At 55.9% G+C, this 21,159-nt stretch overlaps 1 protein-coding gene across 1 annotated transcript in view; it reads right to left on the bottom strand.

Annotated features, from left to right (window-relative positions):
* Positions 1 to 21,159, bottom strand: part of MYT1L (myelin transcription factor 1 like) — a 338,636-nt gene that overhangs the window by 105,544 nt on the left and 211,933 nt on the right. Inside the window, exon 9 of the mRNA XM_079110560.1 lies at positions 1,824 to 2,233. Within this exon, the coding sequence (XP_078966686.1) occupies positions 1,824 to 2,233 (410 nt within the window). The remainder of the gene's footprint in view (positions 1 to 1,823; positions 2,234 to 21,159) is intronic.

Below are 21,159 nucleotides of genomic sequence, written 5' to 3'. Positions count from 1 at the left end.
TCAGGAGCCTCACTCCAGTGCTCCTGGGCAACTTCCTGAGCAACCCAGTGGCTCTGTTAGCCATCATGGTGGCTGAAACTTGCCCAGCTGGGAGCAGGCGCTGCTCAATTCCAACACCAGCACAAGCACTGGGTGTGCATGTGGCTGCAACTGCACCTGTGTTCCCACATGCTCCTGCCAGCATGCACCAGGTGTGCCAGGTGCCCACATGGAGTCCAGGTGTGGTCAGGTAAGCCTGAGCTCGGGGCTGGCTTCCCAGCTGTGTGACAGTGTGTTGGGTACCATGCGTCTGTGAGTCGTGTCCCTTGCTTGAGTCAGTCTGGAAAGATCCCTTTCATTCTGATTTGTCATCTGGTTTCAAACCAATCGTAGTCTAAGTGATGCCATCGGAACACACCAACCACATGCGGTCACAGAATGCGATTCCACCAGCTTCCAGATGCTTTTCCAAAGTAAGTCACCCTGTACTTCTAAAGGCAGCCTACGTAAAATAGATCCTTAATAAGCTGAGTTTGGAAGCTGAGTTTAGAAAGTGAAGAAGAACCTAAACCTGGTTAAGACCTGACTAACCATGTTTCAAACTTCCCATCTCAGTTCACTGCACACAAACCTTCATGACTGTAAACATTGGGGTCCACTGCCTTCCAGGCAGGACAGGAAGAAGGGAAAGCAGTTGTTTATGCCATCTCAATAATAAGTCATTCACTAATCTAGACACTAGTGACAACATCCAGAACTGCTCCAGCAATAATGAGCTCACAGTTTCACTCTCCAGCTTCCACACCTCAGCACCCAGAGCTGCGGTCTAGCTCTTGGTGTCTCATCATGACACCACTAGGCTGTGCGGAGTAAGCAGTCAGCAAACAACCTGTGTGCCTCGCTGGTTCTTCTCCACAGCGCCCTCTAAATATCAAGCAGATCCTCGGGGGAACAAATTTAAATGCATGCAATTTATGTCTGTGCATGTTTTTTTATACGCACAAATGTAAGTAGCAAATTTTTTGTAAGAGCCGTAAGCTAATATTCGAGATATTTTTCATAAAATGTAGGCTTTCTGATCTGCCCATCAGGGCTCCTGAGTGAGGACTACCAACACTGGCCACCTGGTGATCTGCGGCTTCTCCCTCATGGCTGACCTGTGTCTAGGTGTGCAGAAACTCTGCTGGAACAGGTTCTTGAAGAGCCTCCAGCCCAGGGCGAGGGTGAGAGAGAAGAGCTCCCTCCTTTGCCTGAGGCGAACCCTGAGCTGGTGAAGACCCTGGATTCTTGAGAGCGTGCCCGCTTCTTTCTAGAATGGAAATGACCTGTAGGAGAGGTGCTGTTTCAAAGCCAGCTTTTTGAGTCTTTTCTTAACTGATAGCTAGACACGAAATGAGGGTCACCCAGAGTGTGTTGCAGGACACGCGTCACACTGCTGGAGACTTCAACCTGAGTGGGGACGAGTCACCCTGCCCTGAGAGCCACCGGGGCCCTGGCTGCCAGCGGCAGTGTGGGGCAGGAACAGCACTTCTTGATAGGACACCAAAGAAAGTGTGGAATTACAGATCAGGAATGCTAAGTTAGTTCTCTTGGTGAATTTTGCCTGGCTAATCAGATACGCACACCATGAATATCTCAGCAGATCGCTGTGATGCCGGATCTGAGCGGCTACTTGAAGCAACGTCCAGGCCCTAGGTGTCAGAGTCCCTCAGAGGGCTCACCTGTCTGGTACTGGCCGAGCCGACTTTCACATGAAAACCGTCATGGATATTAACACCAGAAAATCCACATGGAGAAGTTGACCCAAACCACAGCCTGGCCCTTCGCTAGGTGTTAAAGATTACCATTTTCCTCCTCCTCCTCCTCCTCCTCCTCCTCCTCCTCTTCCTCCTCTTCCTCCTCCTCCTCCTCCTCCTCCTCCTCCTCCACGTCCTCTCCGTCCTCGTCGTCCTCGTCGTCGTCCTCCTCCTCGATCTCCTCCTCCTCCTCCTCCCGGTCCACCTCCTCGTCCTCCTCGTCCTCGTCCCCTTGCTCCTCATTGTCCTCCGAGAACTCCTCCTCGTCCTCCTCGTCCTCCTCGTCCTCCTCGTCCTCCTCCTCCTTCTCGTCCATGTCCTCCGTCCTGTCACTCTCGTAGCATTCGTCCACCGAGGAGCTGTCTGCTTTCACCGCAAACGGTTTCCGCTTGGGAGCAGGTTCTTGAGGCTGTTTGTCTTGTGTTTTTCGTTTTTTAGCCAAGGGACAACCATACACACTGATAAAAGATTGAGAGAGAGAGAAAGAAGATTGGAGTTACTGCCTCTGAGCAACAGAGCTGGGACGGCTGCCTTCGCCGTGCACGCGCGGCACCTCTACACGCATGCCACAGCCGCGGTGAAATGGTACAAGGCGCACGCCTCGCCCGCTACCTGCTCCTGGCGCTCAGCCTGGGCCCCCTAGCTCCTCACCCACAGACCCCGATGGCATGGAGGTGTGGTAAAGCTCATGGGATGGTTCGTGAGACACTTGCAGAGCATGCACATCATGCAGTTGGCAATGCACATTCGCCTTGTCAGACATCTTGCCAGACGTACGCCATGTGTGAAGTACAATTAGAACGGGTTTCTTTATGCACACTGTATTAGCACGTGAATTTATGTCAGGTATGAGACGGGGGTGCTGCGAGAGCTTGCTCGGGTGTGGGCTTGCACAGCTTATGGGTAGAATAAGCTGCGTGCGGAAGGGGACCGTGTGCTGCTGACGCTGCTGCTGAGAACTGCATTGTTGAAATTGCGCAGAGCGTGCTGGCTGTGGACAGACTCAGTCCGCCCTAGCACTCCAGGGACGAGGTCAGTGTGATGGGCAGTTACCACCTAGGCTGAAATCAGCCCCAACTTAGGGAAGCCCCTTACAGAGCGGGCTCTCAGTCTTTCCTTGAGAAGGGGAAACTTTCCCAACTGCACGGAAAACCCAACTTTTCTTTTCTTTCTGGAAATTCTACACGTGCTACAAAGAATACATGGGGAGATGGACAGGCAAATGTGCCCTTGCTCCAGAAAGAGAGGTGGGGTCCCTCCTGAGTGTGCTGTGGGGGTCCTGAGGCCTGGCTGGCCTGGTCCTGGACCTGGGATGGAGGGAGGCTCATGTGGTCTGAGCCACTGGTGCTGCTCACCACGTGATTCCTCTGCGTGGGATGCCGTGCTGCACAGGACAAGCAGAGGTGAGAGGCACAGACCCTCCCTCCGGGGATGTGGTCTGCTGCGGGCTTGGGCATGTCAGTAGTACTATTGTAGACACACTCATGTCTGTTAACCAGGGGACCCCAAATACCTGTGCATCACGGCGTCCAACCAACGTGTGGAAGGAATACACAAAGGTCAAGAAACCTTCTGATAAAACACATGGAAGGAACTATGTCATGGAAGAGGGGCAAGGTCTCCAGCAAGAGGTGGCTCTGGAGGTGAACTCTCCAGGATATGTAAGTGACACCTGGGACAGAAGGAAGCCCGGCAACTCATGTCCAGTGAGACAGAGTTTGCAAACAACGCGAACGTCAGGGAAAGCATGTGAGGTCAGAAAACTGAAACAGAAGATTCCCACAGTGCAGGTACAGAGGGCAGGCGGAGGGGTGGAGATGAAGGTGGAAGGCAGTGTGGAGCACCCAGGTGGACAGTCCTGCTGAGGCCCGCCAAGGCTCTCCAGATCTCCAGGTGGATAATGCAGAGCTATTTGGGTCCTTCCAGGCACCTAGCAATGCAGTCACATCTGTGTGTTGGAAGGGGGATGGCCAGCTTGGTGTGAGGTGAGAGAAGGCTGGGGGTAGCAGCCAGTGGTGCTCCAGTGGTGGATGGGGAGTGGGTGCTCTGAGGAGGTGGTCAGGTGCTCTTGGATGCAGGATGGGTCAAAAAGCAGCTGGGACCCTGGGAAGGCTCTTCTGCACCCTCAGACCCTCAGTGGCCAGTGAAGGACAGAGCAGAGTGGGCAGGTGCTAGCACAGGTGGTGGGGAGCAGCCCATGCTGTGCTTGGAGCATGGTGGGTTTCCTTTGCCTTCGTCAGCAGCTGTTGGTTGTGGCTGGCAGACGTTTAGCTCAGAGCCATCAGTGGAAGTGAGGAACAGCCCCTCGCACGGCAGCCCACGTGCACTGAGGGGTCAGGCCAGGTGCTGGATGCTTGGGAGCACTGCCGAGAGCCACCACGAGGAAGCGCGGCGGCATCTGTCGTCCGTCCTTCAGGCACCCTGCTGTGCAGCAGACACACTGCTCCTTACAGTTCGGAGCTGCCTGTCCCACATTTGCCTCTACTGTCAACACCTGCAAGACAGCTTAGACCAGCGGCACCAGTGCAAGACTTCCTGACTGTTGTTCCAGCACACTTCAGGGTCCAGTAAAGGGAACGTCATTGATCCTGTGCCCTGGCGGAGGCTGTCCAGCCTGGGAGAAGTCCCCCTCCTGGATGCCACGTTTCGACTGCACTCGGAAGGCAGCTGTCTGATTTCTAAGGCTCTGTCAGCCCTAAAATACAGGAAGCCTGGCCACGACCTTTTCAACACCAGCAACCATGCCAAACAAGGGAGCAAAACAAGAATGGACACAGCTAGGGCCAGAAAAACTGAAGGAAAGAGCACCAACTGAAGGGTCTGCACCATATTCCAGATATGAATTTTTGCAGGAATTACCGGATGCTTAAACATGGAGCCACATCCACAGCCCTTTTAATTTTTTATTTAGAGATAGGACCTCACTAAATTGCTGAGGCTGGCTTTGAAATTGCAATCCTGCAACCTCAACCCCCCAAGCTGCTAGCATTTACAGGTGTGGCCACTGTGCTTGGCTCATGTATGGAATTATGAGAGATCGCTGAGATTTCTCCCAAGGCAGCTTTCTTGGGTTCAATTCACACATAATGCCTAGTCAAGTGCGTAGTCCCTGCCACCTGTCTCTCTGGTGGACTGGCTTAGGGTGCACCCTGTAGGTGTCCAGGCAGTGATCAGTGAGAGCACAGGAAGCCCATTGCTCCTCCAGGACCCCTGGGCTGGGGTCACGATGGCCACTGTCTTGCTGTCCTTCGGGCTCTTAGCTCACCTGTGAGTCGAGTCTCAGAGGCGACTGCTCTGTGGAGTGCTCTCTGCACCTGGTTCTCACCTGCGGTCCCCAGCGTCACCCCGGATGACGGCAGCCAGGGGCTTTGTGTCTTCCATGACGTTCTTCCCTCAAGCTGGCAGGGGAGGCTTCCTGAGGGGCAGGAGGGCTCCTGTCCCTCCTTCCCTCCTTGTGCACGCACAAGAGGCACACTGTCAGGATGGCGGCTGCTCAGACCTTGAGATGGTGGCGCTGCAGAGCCCAGAGCGGGAGTGCAATGGTCCTGCCTCCCTGCTGCAGTTGGAATGAGCGGGGACTTTGGAAGACCATGGGTCTGGCTATGAGGACGTTAGAGGGCACGGGATCCGAGAGCAGGGCACCGCAGAGGTGGCTGTCTGGGTCCCAAGGGTGTGGAGGCAGGAGGCCTGTCAACTAGTTCTCCCTGTGGGCACCAACCACGTCCCTGCCATTGACTGTGCCCCAGGTACTGTCCCTCCCTCATCTTCATGGCCCCTGTTCTGCCCTAAGGTCCCTTCCAAGTCTTCCATTCCATCAGCATGCTTTGGAGGTAGGGAGGAAGCCGAAGAGGGGAGGCAAGAGAGGGCGCAGGGAGCAGCGTGAGCAGTGGACAAGACAGGAGCCCAAGTGTGGGCATGGAAGTCAGATACAGGGAGAGGCCCGGGCAGCCAGCTCCCCACCTCAGAGGCTGCTCCAACTCCGTAATGCCTGGAGTCAAACGCCACATGTCACAAACCAAGGATGTGGCTGGGTGGTGACCTGTGAGCGCCAGGCTTCTCTCCTTAACAGGAGGTGCGCAGCTGGGCGCTGTGCCTGGGCCTCCGTCTACCACATGCAGGTGGACTAGTCACTCCGACTTCCTGCAAGATCTTTCTCATTCTGGAACTTGACAGTGGAGCACAGGTGGCAGCGTCTTCCGCTGGCCTCTGGCTCCCTGCTCCAGTGCAGCACAGGTGGCAGCGTCTTCTGCTGGCCTCTGGCTCCCTGGCTCCAGCATGCCTCCTTGACCTTTGCTTTGCCAAGTTTGGATCCCCCTTCCACTGGGACTCGCTGGCTTCGGACTTCCCCTGTTCCCTGCCAGTTCTCCTCATTGTTGCTCAGGGCTTTCTTTGTACCCCTTAAGGTAGTATGTAAACGAATTGCATGGAGTCATGTACGATGGCCCTTTGTCCGCTGGCCAATTCTCACTGAATGCCAGTTCCTGGTGGCTGCTTTCAGGGTGACAACAAATTCAAGTCCCAGACATTTCATGCCTCCCACATAGGGCTGTGTGACAGGGAACCTGCTCAGATCAGCAGAGGCTCTTGGTCAGGAGAACAGAGACCTGGGGCAGGCCAGGAGCAAGGCGTGGGAAGCTGCTAGAGGCGGGTGACCTGCTGAGTCCACCCTCTGAGCCCGAGGACCGGGCCTTGCCCTTGTCCTCTGCCCTGGGAGGGGACACACTCAGGCTGCCTGTAGCCATAGTCACACCCAGCTTCAGCCGGGCTGGTGTCTGTCTGCACATAAAAAGGCACAGTGCTGGACGGTTCCGGGCTGAGAGAAGCCAGTGGAGTCGGCCAGCCACCCTTAGGTCGTGAGTTCGGCCCTCACGCCCATCTTCCCTGTGCTGGAGGCTTCCGGGTCCGCTGACTCCTTGGAGTCCCGTCACTGACCCATGCTGCTCTCCGCATGAGGAGGAGCCCCCCAGCTGTGGTTCCACAGGGGCCCCGACAGAGCCTTGCCCAGGCAGGCACTCTGCAGGTGTTTGCTGAAGAGAAAACCAGGTTTCTCTGTGGATCGGGAAGGAGAGCATTCGCCATGCTCCGCTGCGGCTGGGACCACACACCGCCTTTCTCCTTCAGCGGTGGGAAAACGCCTGTGTGGCACTGGTTCTTAGTCTAGGGCTCTGGGATTGACACAGTGACCATGAGGCACGTGTAGCTATTTAATTGGAATTAAAGCAAAGCATAATTCAAATCCTCTCTTGGCTTTGTCACATTCCAAGTGGCCACCATTCTGGACACAGCGGACAGACATTTCCACCCTCAGGCAAGGCTCTCCTGGACAGCTCTTGAGAGCCCTGCAGACCCTCTAGAGCATCCTAGTTGCTCTGCAAACACCTGTGGAATGAAGAATGCTAGGGAGGGCAGTGGGCACTGTGGGGGGCACTGAGTGGCCAAGGGAGAAAGGGCCTGGACTTTGACAGCAGCTCAAGACTGCTGCTCTGAGAGTCCAGGAGGCCCCGGCTGGCCCTGGCTTATCCTGCATGCCCACAGCACAGGCTGAGGAACAGGGTGGTGTTGGGGATGGGATGAGTCTCAGTGGGCCCCGAGGGTGCCGCCCTAGCCACTGGCTTGTGCTCGACCCAGGCATAAATGCGACCCTGAACACCAAGTCAAGATGGCACAGACTTCAACGTCACTCACGTCTGTCTTCCATTCTTACCACCTGATGTACAACACTACATTCCAAGATCTTGATAAGACGGAATTCTGTATCTCTTGTACACAACTGGAACTTCAAAAGATGGTGGCAGCTCGATAGTCTCCTGTTGACAAGACTTGCCTCTTGCAACATGCCCAGATTGTGCCCATAAAGTGATTCCTACTGTGGACATCTGCCTGAGAGTCAGCCATGACGTATCTCACAGATTATGGTACATATCTCTGGGCTTCGTGCAACTCACTAGTGCCCAGGGATGGGAGAGACTGTCCAGAGCACTGTAAGCAGAGTGACAGGGAAAATATGTGCTGAATTAGACAAGAAAGCTGGGCCTGTGTCTTAAGCTCAAGTCACAGATGACAGACTGTGCTAGGTTGTCTGCAGGGTCCTCCCCTCTGTTCTTCCTAGCATGGCTATGGATTTCTGAAAACAACTTTTAGTTGGTGCAGCTTTCTGTGCCTTTGTTCTTAACCTGTGCAAACAGGGTCAGTGTCTGTATTGGGCCATTCTGAGCTCCCTCAGCGAACTCCCTTGTCTAAAGTCACAGGTGTCACATGCTTGCAAGCCTGCTCTCTGTGACCTGGAACTTGAGGCTGCACTGATCCATTAATAGAAGCAGGGATGTAACCTCTGAAACTGAAAGCCATGTTTGGCGGTGTGTCCTCGGCCTCCAAGTCTCTAGTAGAGGTGTGGCAGGTAAGTGTGAGGTGACATCAAGGACTGCCTGCCTCCTTGGGAGGCAGAGTTGCCAAGCCATGGTTGAAGGACGACATTCTTCACTCGTAGCTTGAAGAGTGACCAACAAGTCAGGGTTGAAACAGTTTCTCTTCCATAACAGAAATGGTGTTTGATGATTCTGGAGAGTCCGTCATGACCTCAGCTCAGCCTAACCACGTGGTCATCCCTGGCCTGCCTTGTCCTAAGCCTTTGCATGCTCATCTCTGCCAGACCTTCGGGAAGACCGGGGCAGGCACCTCCCTGACCCCATTCTGAGGGACGGATGTCTGGAGCAGCTTGCTTCAGGCCTTGCAGCTGAGCAGCGCTGGCCAGCTCTGCAGGTCCCTTTCCATGAAGGTTTGTTTTCTGGTTGCTACGGTGGCAGGTGCACTGTCTGGCCTGCTCTCTTGCTGGGCCCTGATAAGGATCCCTTAAAACCATAAGGCGACGTTTCTCTGGGAGGAGGCGGGGGCACTTGTACACAGGAGGCCCCTGCAGATCTCATCATGGACACCCGGGGATCCACGGGGGCAGGGAGAACACAGTGACATGGGGAGGAGGGGTGCCCGGTGGCCTCGAGCATGTGTTCTAGCACGCCCGTGGGAGCAGGCTGGTGCATGGTGCAGCTGAGGGCCCAGGGGTGTGTGCATGTGCCAGGAGGCGCTAAGCTACCGGCTGGCAGGTATTTGACTGGCCACCTCAGGCAGGTTGGTGCTTCCTCTCAGCCTGAGACATGCAATCCCCAAGTCTGGGGTCTGTCCCCACTGTATCTCCTCTCCTCCTGAGCACAGTCGATGTGTCTCCTCACCACTAAGCTTTTAGAGGGTTGCTCTTACAAATCTCCAGAACACCTACAACACTTAAGAGGACCTTAGAAGTAATTTGAATTACTGAATTATTAAAGGGCTTAGATTTCACACTTCCTCCTGACCTCTCTTTTCAATGATACACACACTAATGAAAAGTCTATTCAGTTCTGATTCTATATTAATATATTTCCTCCATTTTGTCCTTTTATCCTTCATAAGGGTTGTTTACAAAGAAAAGTTTATATGTGTATATATGTATACATATACATATATATTTAGTTTAAATTTGATATAAATGTTATAGACATTAAAAATACTCAAGGAAAATTTACTCAAAATGTTTCATTGGTTCTCCTGCTTAGGAAATTTGAACAAGTCTCCATTTCTGAATGGAGACTTGCTTCTCACCTTTAGAAAAGTCTCTTTAATTGACTTAGCCTATTACAAATGTTTGTTGTCTTGAACAATAATTCAAAAAGCCAAAGTATATAGCAACAGTAACCTTAATTGTCCAGCTCAAGAACAGTTACTTTCCTCCCTGGGGAAAGAGTGGGGCGGCTCTGGGGACCCTGTGCACTCTGGCGCGACCCAAGCAGGCACTGTCCCAGAAGCCATCCAGGAGTCACGGTGCCTGGCAGCACAGGTTCTCGTACGTGTATTTCTTACTCCTGAAAGCCACGCCACACACTCCTCTGCTCTCAGCCTTCTGTCTCAGGAGACACATGGACTGCCCAGGAGGCTGGGATCACAGGCAAGGGCTGCTCTGGTCCTGTGGATGACAGCTGGGGGGGCTCGCTCCCTGCAGTGGTGGGCTGCCTCTCCTCCCTCCTCCCTCCTGCTCCGCTTCCCTCCCTCCCAGAGGTCCTCCACTCAAGCAGCATGGCCCCAAGTTGGCCTGGGTAGCAGGCTGTAGGCGGGAGGTTTCGGAACTTGCAGAGCTGCACTTGAGGCTTCCACCCTGGACCTCCGTCAGGGACCTCTCCCCGGGGTGGTCCTGGGCTGGACCGCGGGTGTCCCGTGTGCAGCCTGCTTCTGGCAGTTCTTCAGCAGAGCAGGGCAGGTCGGGCAGTGGGGGGCACTCGGCAGTCTGAGGGCTCATCTGCTCCCCCCCACCCTCAGTCTCTTGGGTGGCCCCCTGGTGACCAGACTTCTGCCTTAGCTTTTCCAGCACTGCACTGCAGGGTTGTGAAGGTAGTTCTCATCCACACATGGTTTGAAGAGCCGGGGGGAAGCCCCGATTCTTGGTTTCCAGGCCTCTGAATGAAAGCTTACACAGCTGCTTCTTGATCTTCTGGTTGAGGAGTCCTCATGCTCTGCGGCATGAGGACTGCCCAGCACTCACCTTCTCCAGCTGGGGCAGTGAACAGGAGGGAGAGCCCCCACTCAGCGGGGGTCAGATCTTGCTGGCCTGGGACTGTCATGGTGGAGCAGCAGGCCAAGGCCATACCAGGACTCAGCTCCCTTTCCTGCATCTTTTCCCTGCAGGGATGGATGTCTAGCTTTTCCCGTGAGCTCATTCACTGACCCCCGAGCTCCCGGCAGGTGGGTGAACTCCTGTGCAGGGTCTGTCCCCTGGCTTCCCACAGGTCCATCAGGGAGTGGTCTCCGCGGCACCTCCCCCCGGGCACTGGGCTGGTCCGCCCCAGTCTGTGTGTCTTGGAACCCCTCCCCCACCTTCACAGGTGCCCCTGGTTTGCCTCGAGCTTCCTTCCTTGCTTTTCCTCGAGCTTCCTTCCTTGCCGCGTTTCTGGTGACAGTGTCACACGCCCGGCGTCCTCACAGGTCCCAGCCCTGGTGAGCGGCCTGCCCCGTTCTTTTCTCAGAAGCATTTGGTTCTGCCCTCAGCCTTGGGTTCCGAGGTGTCTCTGGGTTGTCCTGGCACAGTGGTGTGTGCACCTGCAGCACCAGGCCCAGGGCCGTGCTGGCCTCGGCCGCTGCCCGGCTGCCCTGTGCTGGCAAAGGCTGCCGGGGGCTGGTCTCCAGCCCACTCCCTCGCCATCTCCTCTTCATGCGCCTGGCTGTTAACACGGTTCCTCCTTTCAACTGGGCCATTTCTTCAACTCCATCTTTGGTCCTCCTGAGTTTTATTTCTTGGTATTTGTGTTTTTCTAAGTTTCTTCAAATTCCTGTTTTCTAAATAGATGTCTTTCCGTTTCTTGGAGAGTACTTTCATTCCGTGGGGCCTTTCCTTCTCTGAACTCACCCTGCTTTCTCCAAGTTGTTCCTGCTTTCCATTCTCATTCTGGAGCTGTCTTCACATGCCCAGTCTTGGGCTGTCCACCCCTGTTCAGGGCCTCAGGCTCAGTAACCTGAGAAGTCACTGCACTCCCCAGAGCAGGGCTCAGGCTCCACTGGAGGGCACGTCCTGGCAGGTGTGTGCCAAGAGTCCACAGCCAGAGACCACTGGGTGTGGACACAGGCACAGATTAGAATCAAGCCCTCCTGTTGGCCTCGGCAGGCTAGGTAACATTCCACAGGAACCTTGCTGGGTTCTCCCTGGAGAGCAGTCCTCGCATCTGACTCCTGCCCAGGGGTTCAGTGGGCTAGTTCACGTGGCCTCATGGAGGACAACATTGACCAGGGTGTCCATTTCTTACACAGACATAAGGGCTTTGCCTGCTCTGAGACCCATTTTGCTTCAGCTTCTAGAAGCACCTGGTCCCAAGGACTCTCCAATGCTAGGGATGCCCAGGGAGAGCAGGCATCTGCTCAGGGTCTTCGATGCCAGCAGAAGAGAGAGCTTTGCTCCAGGACAGAGCACTTTGTCCTGATGGGGTTGGTAGACCTCTGCCACAATGACGTACTTGAAATACTGGCAGTGGAAGGACGTGACGGGGAGATGCAACTGAGCATTGCCAGGTCACAGGGGTATGACCAGGCTATGAGCACATGCCAGTGTGTGTGTGCACACACACATGCACATGCCAGGCACAGCCTGGGACACAGAAGTGCCACGCTGTAAAACAGAGGCTCTGACTCCATGTCTGTTGAGCACCAGGCCACAAATAATGAGCCCTGAAATCTGGTTATCATGGGGAGGGCTCGGAAGTGATCTGCGATGTCCTCTCCCTGCTCTGGGTGTCTGTCATGCTTGGATGCCAGCTGCTGCATCTGGCTGCTGCTTCACAACAGCTCGGCTGGGCACAGGCACCCTTGTGTGCTATTCAAGTGTCCCCTGGGCTTCGTGGTGTGCACGGCCGGCCCTCTGTGGCCACATGCGGACATGCGCTGCGCCTGCATGCCTGGTCATGGACACTGGGGACAGAGCGTGGGTCTCCACAGCTCCTCGCATGCTTTCTCCTTTGTCTGAACTTGGTTGACAAAGCTCTTATGTTTTCTTGAGACAGCGCACACTGGTTTTGAGCAATTTCCTTTGCACAAAGTAACCCATGAGAAAGCAATAGAAAATTCCAGTTTATTTCCAACAGAGGTGGAGTTGCATCTTATGGGAAAGATGCTCTGAGGACAAGTTCCTCCTTTCAGAGTCTCTGTTCTCTGAATGCTGCAACTTCGTTTGTCTGTCTCCAGTGTGTTTGCCTTGAGATCAGAGAGGGGCACTCAGGCCCTGGGGCTGCCCAGTCTGGCTGCAATGGGCCAGGCCCTGTGCAGTCCTGCTCAGAGGGACATGGACCATGAGAGCCTGCTTTGCTTAGGGATGATTTATGGGGCGTGCTGATATCTTTCCATTATCTATTATTCATTGTCATCTATTTGTTTCAGCCTACTTCTGTCCCCCATCCTGACCTCCATCATGTCTCTACAGTCTGCGTGCCCGGCATATCCCGTCCAAGGTCTCTACACGCACATACGTAGGAGTGTCTCCGGCTTCTCTGCATCCACCCATCGTCCTCAGCCCCGCTGGCCTCTGTTTTCTGCCACCTCTGCCATGGCCCACCTGCTACCTATCATCTGTTCCAGCCTGTTTCTTCCCCAGTCTCCATCCATCTCTCTCTCTCTACCTCACCTGTCCACCTACCTGCCTACCTCATCTGCTGTGGGCTCACCTACCTCTCTTCTAGCTGCTGTTCCATCTGGGACAGGCCAGCACAGCAGGCAGCAGCCCTCTGCCTGTCCCCACCACACCTTGGGAAGCCCCTGGGGCATTCGTCCTGTCTCAGGCCTCTGAGCAGCTGCCAGGCCTCAGGGAGCACGGGAGCAGCATGGTCTGTGGTGAGGCCCAGCACACAGGAGGCCCTCGGTGTGGCTCTTGTGTGCTTCTGTTTTAGTGAGTGCATCGTCATCCAGAAGAAGAAAGGAGGCGCTCCAACTTGTCCCCTGCAGTCCCCACAGGCACTGAGCGCGGGGCACCAGGGCCTCACTCACATCTGACACAGCCAGTGCTGCCCAGCGCCCTGTGGACGGCACCGTTTCTGCTGGGATGTCTCAACTCGGCCAATTCCCAGCAGCCAGTGCCCTGGTGGGCGAGGCCTGAGCCCGGGGAACGTCTTTCTCAGAGAAACACCACACGGCTTCGTTCGTGTCTGTGGGAGCTTGCTGAGGGTCTGGAGAAAAGGATGGCGTCCTTGAGGGGAGCTGGGGGCTGCTTAGGAGCATGACTGGCCGGACCCCAGCTGCCCAGCCGCTCTGGGCCTGAGGCCACAGCGTCTGTCTCCATGGTGACAGAGCCAAACAGACAAGATTTTGCCTGTTCTTAGTTGTGGCTTGACCTCACCTTCCTGTAATGGAAGGACAAGTCTCAGCCGGACAACAGGCTCCCAGATCCGCCCTGAGAAGACACTTCTCAGGGACTTTGAGCCCCTTTCCTCCTTTCGGTGGCTCCATCTCCACAGCCTGTTCTCATCTACTGCAGGAAGGACTGGTCAGATCCTCCAGGCCCGCGGCTGCATTTTCTGGACTCTTGGGATGTGCACGTGTCTCAGGCCCCCAGGAAGGCAAGGAGGGGCTCAGGCCTGTGGCTGGCTTCTTGCTCCAGAATGTTCCTGGGGTGAAGGGTGGCTCACCTGAATGCTAAGGACCTTCATTCTGGAGCTTGAAGGCTCCTACTGCCCGGGGATCCTCACATTTTCTTAAAATGGGCCGGTCTCCCAACTCGAATCCTGCCAGCCTTTTCAGAGAGCTGAGCAAGCTGAGTACAGAGTTGGGCCCCTGTGGGGATGTTGGTTCAGTGTCAGATGCCACATGATGCACTGTGACACCAAAAATCTGCAGGTGTCGTATCATCTTAGGGAAAAAGCCAAAACCAAAAGGCAGCATCCAAACCAGTGCCTACAATGAAAAGGCAGGTGCAGTATTCATAGCCACCCAGATGCTATCCCTGCAGTGAGCTCTTGGGCTTCCTGGCCTCATACCTGAAGATTGCCCAGAGTTAATAGCCTGGAAGGAGTCCAAGCCCAGACAAACCCAGTGCTTCCCCTTCCTGTCCTCTGTGGGATCCAGGCACCCCCTGCCAGCCTCTGCTCAGCCTCTGCTCAGCCTCTGCTCAGCCTCTTCACCTCCTCTGGTCTCAGGAGCAGACAGATCCCAATGGAGGCCAGGCCCAGCCTTCTGGGAGTGAAGCACCCTTTGGCACAGGCCCTGACTGTGTGCCAGCCTGGCTTCACAATCAGGGAGATGCTCCCCAGGTGCAGGTTTGCAGCCTGCAGTGACTTTATTTCTCCTAAATTGATTCTGCTGCAAACTCGGAGACTTAGAGCTGGGTAGGAATCTCTATTAGCCTCATGACTACTTCCAGTCCTTTTGGAGTCAAAAACAAGCTACCGTGTGGGCAGGCTGGAATTTCTGCCCTGGTGGGCCTGCACCTCTCCTCCTGGCTGCCTGCTCAGCCTCTGCTCACCTCTGGGTCCTCTCCCAAGTGTCTGAGCTGCTCTTCTCCTGGTGGTCTCCGGGCCAGCACCAGCAGGCTGACTGGATAGTTCTCCCTGGATGGTATAGTGGATTTTGTTGACCTCAGCCTGCTCAGGTTGAGGACACCAGCAGCCAGGAAGCACTCTGTTCCCCACCTGGATGTTCTTCAATGCCCATGCCTCCCTCCCTCCCTGACACCCTCCTTCCTGCCAGGGTACTTTTAGGGCTGGTCCACTCATCCACTTGTGCATCCATTCCACGAAATCTAAAGGCAGGCACACACCATGACCTCCTCCAGCAGCCTCCTGTCCTGGGCTCTGCCCCTGCACCTGCAGCTCCTTCGTGGTGGACCCCTCCTCCAGCAGCCTCCTGTTCTCTCCAGAAGATGAAGCGGCCCTGCCCCCAGGACTGTTGCCTTCATGACCCATCTTCTTCCAGAAAATTAAACAAACGAGAATATCCTGGTCCCCAGAGCAGGACTTACTCAAGGGTCGAGGACTTTCCGCAGCCCTGGGTGGTGGCAGGACAGAGGAGCAGCCCGAGCACAGGCCCAGGGAGGATGTGCCTGGGACTGGGAGGAGGCAGATCAGGGTGACGGAGAGGTGGGAGCTCTGAGCCTGAGAGTGCCTGGGGTGGGCAGTGCAGCCCCAAGGTGCCCCTTCCCCACAGCGAGGCTGAGAGAAGCCAGGTGGCCTCATCCCAGCCCCTCAAGGCATCAAGGCAGGTGGCTAGACAGCCAGAGCCTCCACCACCGTCCTGGAGCCAAGATCTGAAGGAGACAAACTGAGGCCAAATGCTCCTGGGCATTGCCCTCTGCTGTCGAATGCCACGTCTCATGATGCTGGCCGCATGCTGGCCGAGGGGACAGGAGTGTCCAGGGTGTAGTGCTCCAGGGCAGTGGGCTATGGGGTCAGCAGACCAAGGACTGGAGGAGAGGCTCTGCTGGCACCAAGCTGACCTGCCAAGGAGCCGAGATTACCAGGCCCTGGTCAGCACCACCAGGTCCGTGGATGCCCTCAGAGGCTCCACCATTGTCCACGTCTATCCTGTGCCTGGGACAAGGGCATGAGAATGTCCACCCTGGAGGGCCCCTGTCCACCCCGCTGTGAGCAAGGCCCAGGGGTGAGGCTAGGATGCTGCCGAGAAGGCTGGGGCAGGTGACGCTGGCTACTTTCTGACTCCTCCAGGTGGGGGACCCCAGGCTGCACCTCCAGGCACACCCCTCTACACTAGTTAGGAGACAACTTGGGTTGATTTAAGGAGCTTTTGTGCCAGAACCACAGCAGCTCAGGGAGGGTGGACACAACCTCTCAAAGCCCATGTGCCTTCCTTGTGTTGAGCCCGCCTGTCACTTTCTGAGGTGGGCTGGGGCAGCAGAGGAGGAGGGCAGATGGAGCTGGAGGAAGGAAAGGCCACTGGGTTGGGTGTGAGGTGGGTTGAGGGACACAGAGGAAGACCAAGTCTCCATGGCGAGTGCCCATGAGGCGCTGAAGCAGGAAGCACCTGTGAGACACTGAGCAAGCCTGAGCGAGCGGCCCGCATCCTCAGCCTGTGCCCTAGGTCCTGGCCATACCCACCACCCTTGCCCCACGTTCTGGCTTGCAAAGCTAACTAGCTCCTGGGCCAGCGCAGGAGAACTGCCTGCACCTGAGCTTCACCTTGACTCCACCCCTAGTCCAGCCCTGTCACCCTGGGTGGGGTGCCCGCTCCCTCTGGGGATGGCCTGCGTTCCTCCTGGCATCAGTATCTGCTTTCCTAAATATGTCCGTGTCTCCAGCTGGCACGTGCTCAGTCCTCCGTGTGCGAGGAACCCATTCCCCCAGGCCTGTGGCCTGCCAGACAGAGAGGAGGAAGAGGGAAGGGGGAAGCAGCAGCCCTGCTGCCCGCTCAGGGGTCAGAGTCCCTGGGCATCATGCCAGTAGAGCCAGTAGGTCCCTTAACAGGAAGGGAGGCTGTGCCCTCATCACACAGCTGGAGGGGCCACGGCAGGGAAGCTCTGGACAGTGGTGAGGACATTCCCGCCTAAGTGGCCAGCTGCCCTTTCAGCCCTCAGTCCTGGCCCCTGGTGAAGTCTGCCAGTGCACGAGGCCTCTGCCTGCTGACGGTGAAGGTGACCCTGAGAGTCCACGCCCCTCTGCCCCTGCCATCTGCCGCTCCCTGCACTCCTGAGCAGAGGCTCGTTCAGAAGCACGGAGGGGCCTGACTGACCAAGGCGATCATGAGTGGCACGCATCCTGCATCCTGCTGCACCTGCTGCACTGTTTACCAAGAGAATCTCCTCCAGGAGGCTCCCTCTCCTGCTCTTTCCTCCCGAGTCTCAGGAAATGACTCCTGTGTAGGAAGCATCTCTCTGGAACGTGGAATGTAGCACTGGAAGCTCTTCAGCCCTGACGACAAACGGACCCCTCGGAATGTGCTGGACTAGAACCCTGGGGCCTAGAGGTCCCTTACCAGGAAGGGCCGGTAGGGCTGGTACACACAGAGGCTGGGAAGGTCTGGGGAGCCCACAGGACGGCCTGCAGGGCAGTCCTTTCCGAAGAGAGGACGATGAGAGCCCAGGAGGCTGGCACCCTCTCGAGTGGGCATCCAGGGTATTTTCCAACCTGGCTTCCTCCTTCGTCAGCCACTGGGCTTCGCTCAGAGGCTGAGGGCCAGAGGGGCCCAGGGCCTTGCTGCACCCACACCCTCTCATGGCCCTCAGGGACCTGCAGATGGCTACTGGTGGCTGGAGGGCTCTGAGCAACACAGAACCTCTGAACCAGCAGGGAGCTGAGCCCAGGGTGGCCCCAGGGACCCTGGTGCGTGAGGCAGAGCTGGCCTGTGGCTTCTGCGTCCCTCCCCTGTGCTCCCCAGGAGAGTGTTCCCTTGTGGTTCAGACAGGAGTGAAGTGGAAGACGACTCAACCTTGGATGAAGGTCGTGCTCCCTGGCCACGCATACCTGCTTCTCTGAGTGAGGCAGTCATGCCCAGCCCTGCGTCCCAGGAAGGCTGAAACCAGCCTCCTGAGCAGAGCGGAGGCCTGCAGTTAGAGCCAGAGCTCCAGCTTGTGCCTCCCGCCTGCCAGCGGCTGAGGGAAGCCTGGCATCTCCGCGGAACCTCATTAGGAGAGGGCCGGGACAGCTACATGGGTGGGCCTGGCCCTCAGGTCTCTGTTGCTGCTGTGGGGTCACTCTGCCCGTGCCCCTTGAACTCCAGTTCTGCAGGCTGCTGGCTTTCCTCATTCTGCTCCCCAGAATACCTGCCCCAAGAGAGGCCCTGTTCGGGAATCCAGCCCTGTCCTTGCCTCATGATCTCAAACTCAGGCATCCGCTTCTCCTGGGCCTGGGCAGCTCCAGAAGCCAGCATGGTCCTTGTGGGATGGACCCGCCTCCTGTCAGGGATGGAACGGCCTGGGCAGGAGTGAACTTGGGCCCCTGGGAGGTGAGGACGATCCTTGGTGTCTCGGTCCCTCCTTGCTCCCTTCAGAGCTTCTGGGAAGGACTTGCTGCAGCTCCCGCCCCCCTGGGCAGTGCAGGCCCAGGGCAGCAGCCTTGTCTCTGACGAGGTGTGAACCCTGAGGCTCAGAGTCCACAGGGAGTGGGATGCAGGAGCTGAGCCCTGAGTGGACTTCACCCCAGACACCTCCTCAGGCAAGAGGGTCTGTGGTCCCAAGGGCGGAACCAGCCCGGGGAGTCAACTCCCTGCAGCTGGACACAGCCTGTGGGACACCGAGGGCACCAAGGCCTGGAGAGGCCATGGCCTCGGCAGCCTGTCATCTCTGCCAGCTTTGGTGGGAAGAGCTGCTGAAGAGCTGCCGACCGTCTTATCTGGGGTCACGCATGGAGGGCTCTCCTCCACAGAGCACGGTAGGGAAGGAAGCCTGCCTGGCCAGCCTCCTGAGCACCAGGGGGTGACAGGATCTGGGTGCGGTTGGCTCCTCAGAGGTCCATGCACCGGTGAGGCCCCTCTAAGAGTGGGGCTTCCTGGGGGAGCGAAGGCTTGGGGGCTCGCCTTGTGAAGGACCAGTGCCCTCTGTCCCTTGTGGCTCCGGTCTGGTAGCAGTGGACTTCTCCTGGGATGGTGAGTTGCCCCTCCTGGCCTCTGTGCTCCCACCTCTCCAGGAGGGCTCCTTGCTGCTGACCGCCACCAGGAGACATCAGTCCACCATGAGGCCCAGCCAGAGCCACCAAGATGCCAGCACCACTCCAGACCTCTAGAACCCTGGGCTAAGAACCCTCTCTCTGTATCAAGAACCCAGCTCAAGCATCTTACCACAGCAACACAAAGCAGATGAGACACTATGATCACGGGTCCCAGGGACTCTTTACCAGAACAGTGGTGGGGCCCACCCAAAACTCGTGCGACCACAGGGTCCTACGCTTCTATGCCTGCTTCTATCTCTTCTGCCATCCTCACGGCTCCCAGCGAGTGAGACACCCACCCTGAGCAGTGTAGACAATGGATCTGTCCACAGTCACCCACTCAGTGTCACACGCCAGGTGCAGAGGCAGCCAGGGATCCAGAGACAGGGTCTGCAGGAAACAGCCGCTGATTGTCCCTCACAGGGCAGCCCCCTCTGGTGTCCACCTGCAGAGTGTCATTGCCACGTGAGGTGCTGTCAGGCAAGAGGAGGCTTCCAGGTGATTGTTCTGACCCCAGCACAGGTGCTGGCAAGATGGAGCCACGGCCTTTTGGGTGGGAAGCTCCAGGCAGTAGCTGTAGCACAAGTAGATTTCAGATGTACAGTTTGTTCCAAAGCTAAGTTTATGTATTTTAAAAATTATTTTCGTAGTTGTAGATGGACACAATACCTTTATTTTATTTATTTTTATGGGGTGCTGAGAATTGAACCCAGTGCCTCACATGTGCTAGGCAGGTGCTCTACCATGACACACAACCCAGCCCCTTGTTTAAATGGTGTTAATTGTCATTCCAGGAATCAGGACAAGAGTGTGAGTGCTAAATCGAGACCTGACCACAGAGATCCTGTACGTTGCGGATTCTCTACCACTACAGCTACTGACTGTATTATCTTATCTTATGCTCCTCTCTTTGAATGTTGAGTTGTTTAAATGTACTTTTGATTTTAACCAATATCAGACATTTTCCTGAAGGGCAAAACCTGCTTGGCTGTGTGACATCGAACCCAGAGTTGGAGCCCCACTCTGCTCTGCCAGGTGACTGGGCTGACCGGCCAGATTGCAGAGACAGAAGAAGGCAGACTGTGGTCCGGACAGTGCCAGAACTCTTTTTTTAAAAAAAGGATTTGTTGTGCATTAATGGCTAACTACTGCCACAGTCCAGTGATGCCTGATTTTGTGATTTCACACGCAGCTCTAGCAAGTCCTTGGGGAAGAGGTGGCCCTGGGGCATCCCTGCACCCAAATAAGTCCCCAGAGTGCCATGTCTCTCTCCAAACGCCCTGGTGCTCTCTAATCAGTGCTGAGATATTTGTCCTAGCTTCTGATTTACAGCAATAGTGACTAGGAGCAGGACAGGTGTGTCACAAGACCTGCAAACGGGTGACGGCAGCACAATGGTGTCCCACAAAGACCGAGGAGCTGTTCGTTCCTGAGGACGTGAGTCAGTGCCAAGCCTGGGAGGGGCCGACCGCACGGCTCCCTGGGGAGCACCCACGTGCACCCCGTCAAGTGGCAGCCATCCATTAATTAGAGCATCCGCAGATGCTGCCACGTGTGCGCCCAAGTGGGTCCTGTTCCTCACACACAGGGCCTTACTAATTAAAATCAGCTTTGCAATTAAACGTGGAGAATTGTGTTAAACTTTCAAGCGTAGCTAGGAAAAGAAGCGATTATTTTTGAGGTATTTTATTTCAACGCAGATGGAATTTGCATCCATCTGAGGCCAGCAGAGGTAGAAGGAGGTGTGGGAGCCCTGTTTTCCCCTCTCTCTTCCTCTCTGTTTCTTCCTCTTCTTTTTTCTGCTTTGGATTATGGATGCTCCTCTCAGCTGCAAGTCACTATGCTCCACTCTCTCTCAGCAGTACCTGGCTCTGTTCCAAAGCTTTTAGTGAGTGGTCTCCGTCAAGGCATGAATAATATCGCCCGGGGCTGCTGGCAGAATCCAAATGAGGCATGCATACATCAGGAGGCTAGCTCCCTCAGCTCCAGAGCAAGGTCCTGTGAAGACAGGCGATCACTCGCCCGCACCTGCCACCCTGGCAATCATCCTTGTGGGAGGAAAGAACCTGCACAAGGACCAGGATCACAGGCCAGCGAGAGTCCAGTAATCTTATAATAAAGAGAAAGCTGCCCTTCGAAGCTTTTAAGTTTACAGTTGCAAATTAAATGGTCTAGCTCTGTTTTCTAGACTGGAGAGGATTTAAATAAATAATGCCAACACGACCACCTCG

This window comes from Sciurus vulgaris, assembly GCF_902686455.1.
Source record: "Sciurus vulgaris genome assembly, chromosome: 14".
NCBI classification, from domain to species: domain Eukaryota; kingdom Metazoa; phylum Chordata; class Mammalia; order Rodentia; family Sciuridae; genus Sciurus; species Sciurus vulgaris.
This window is presented reverse-complemented; position numbering and strand designations above follow the sequence as displayed.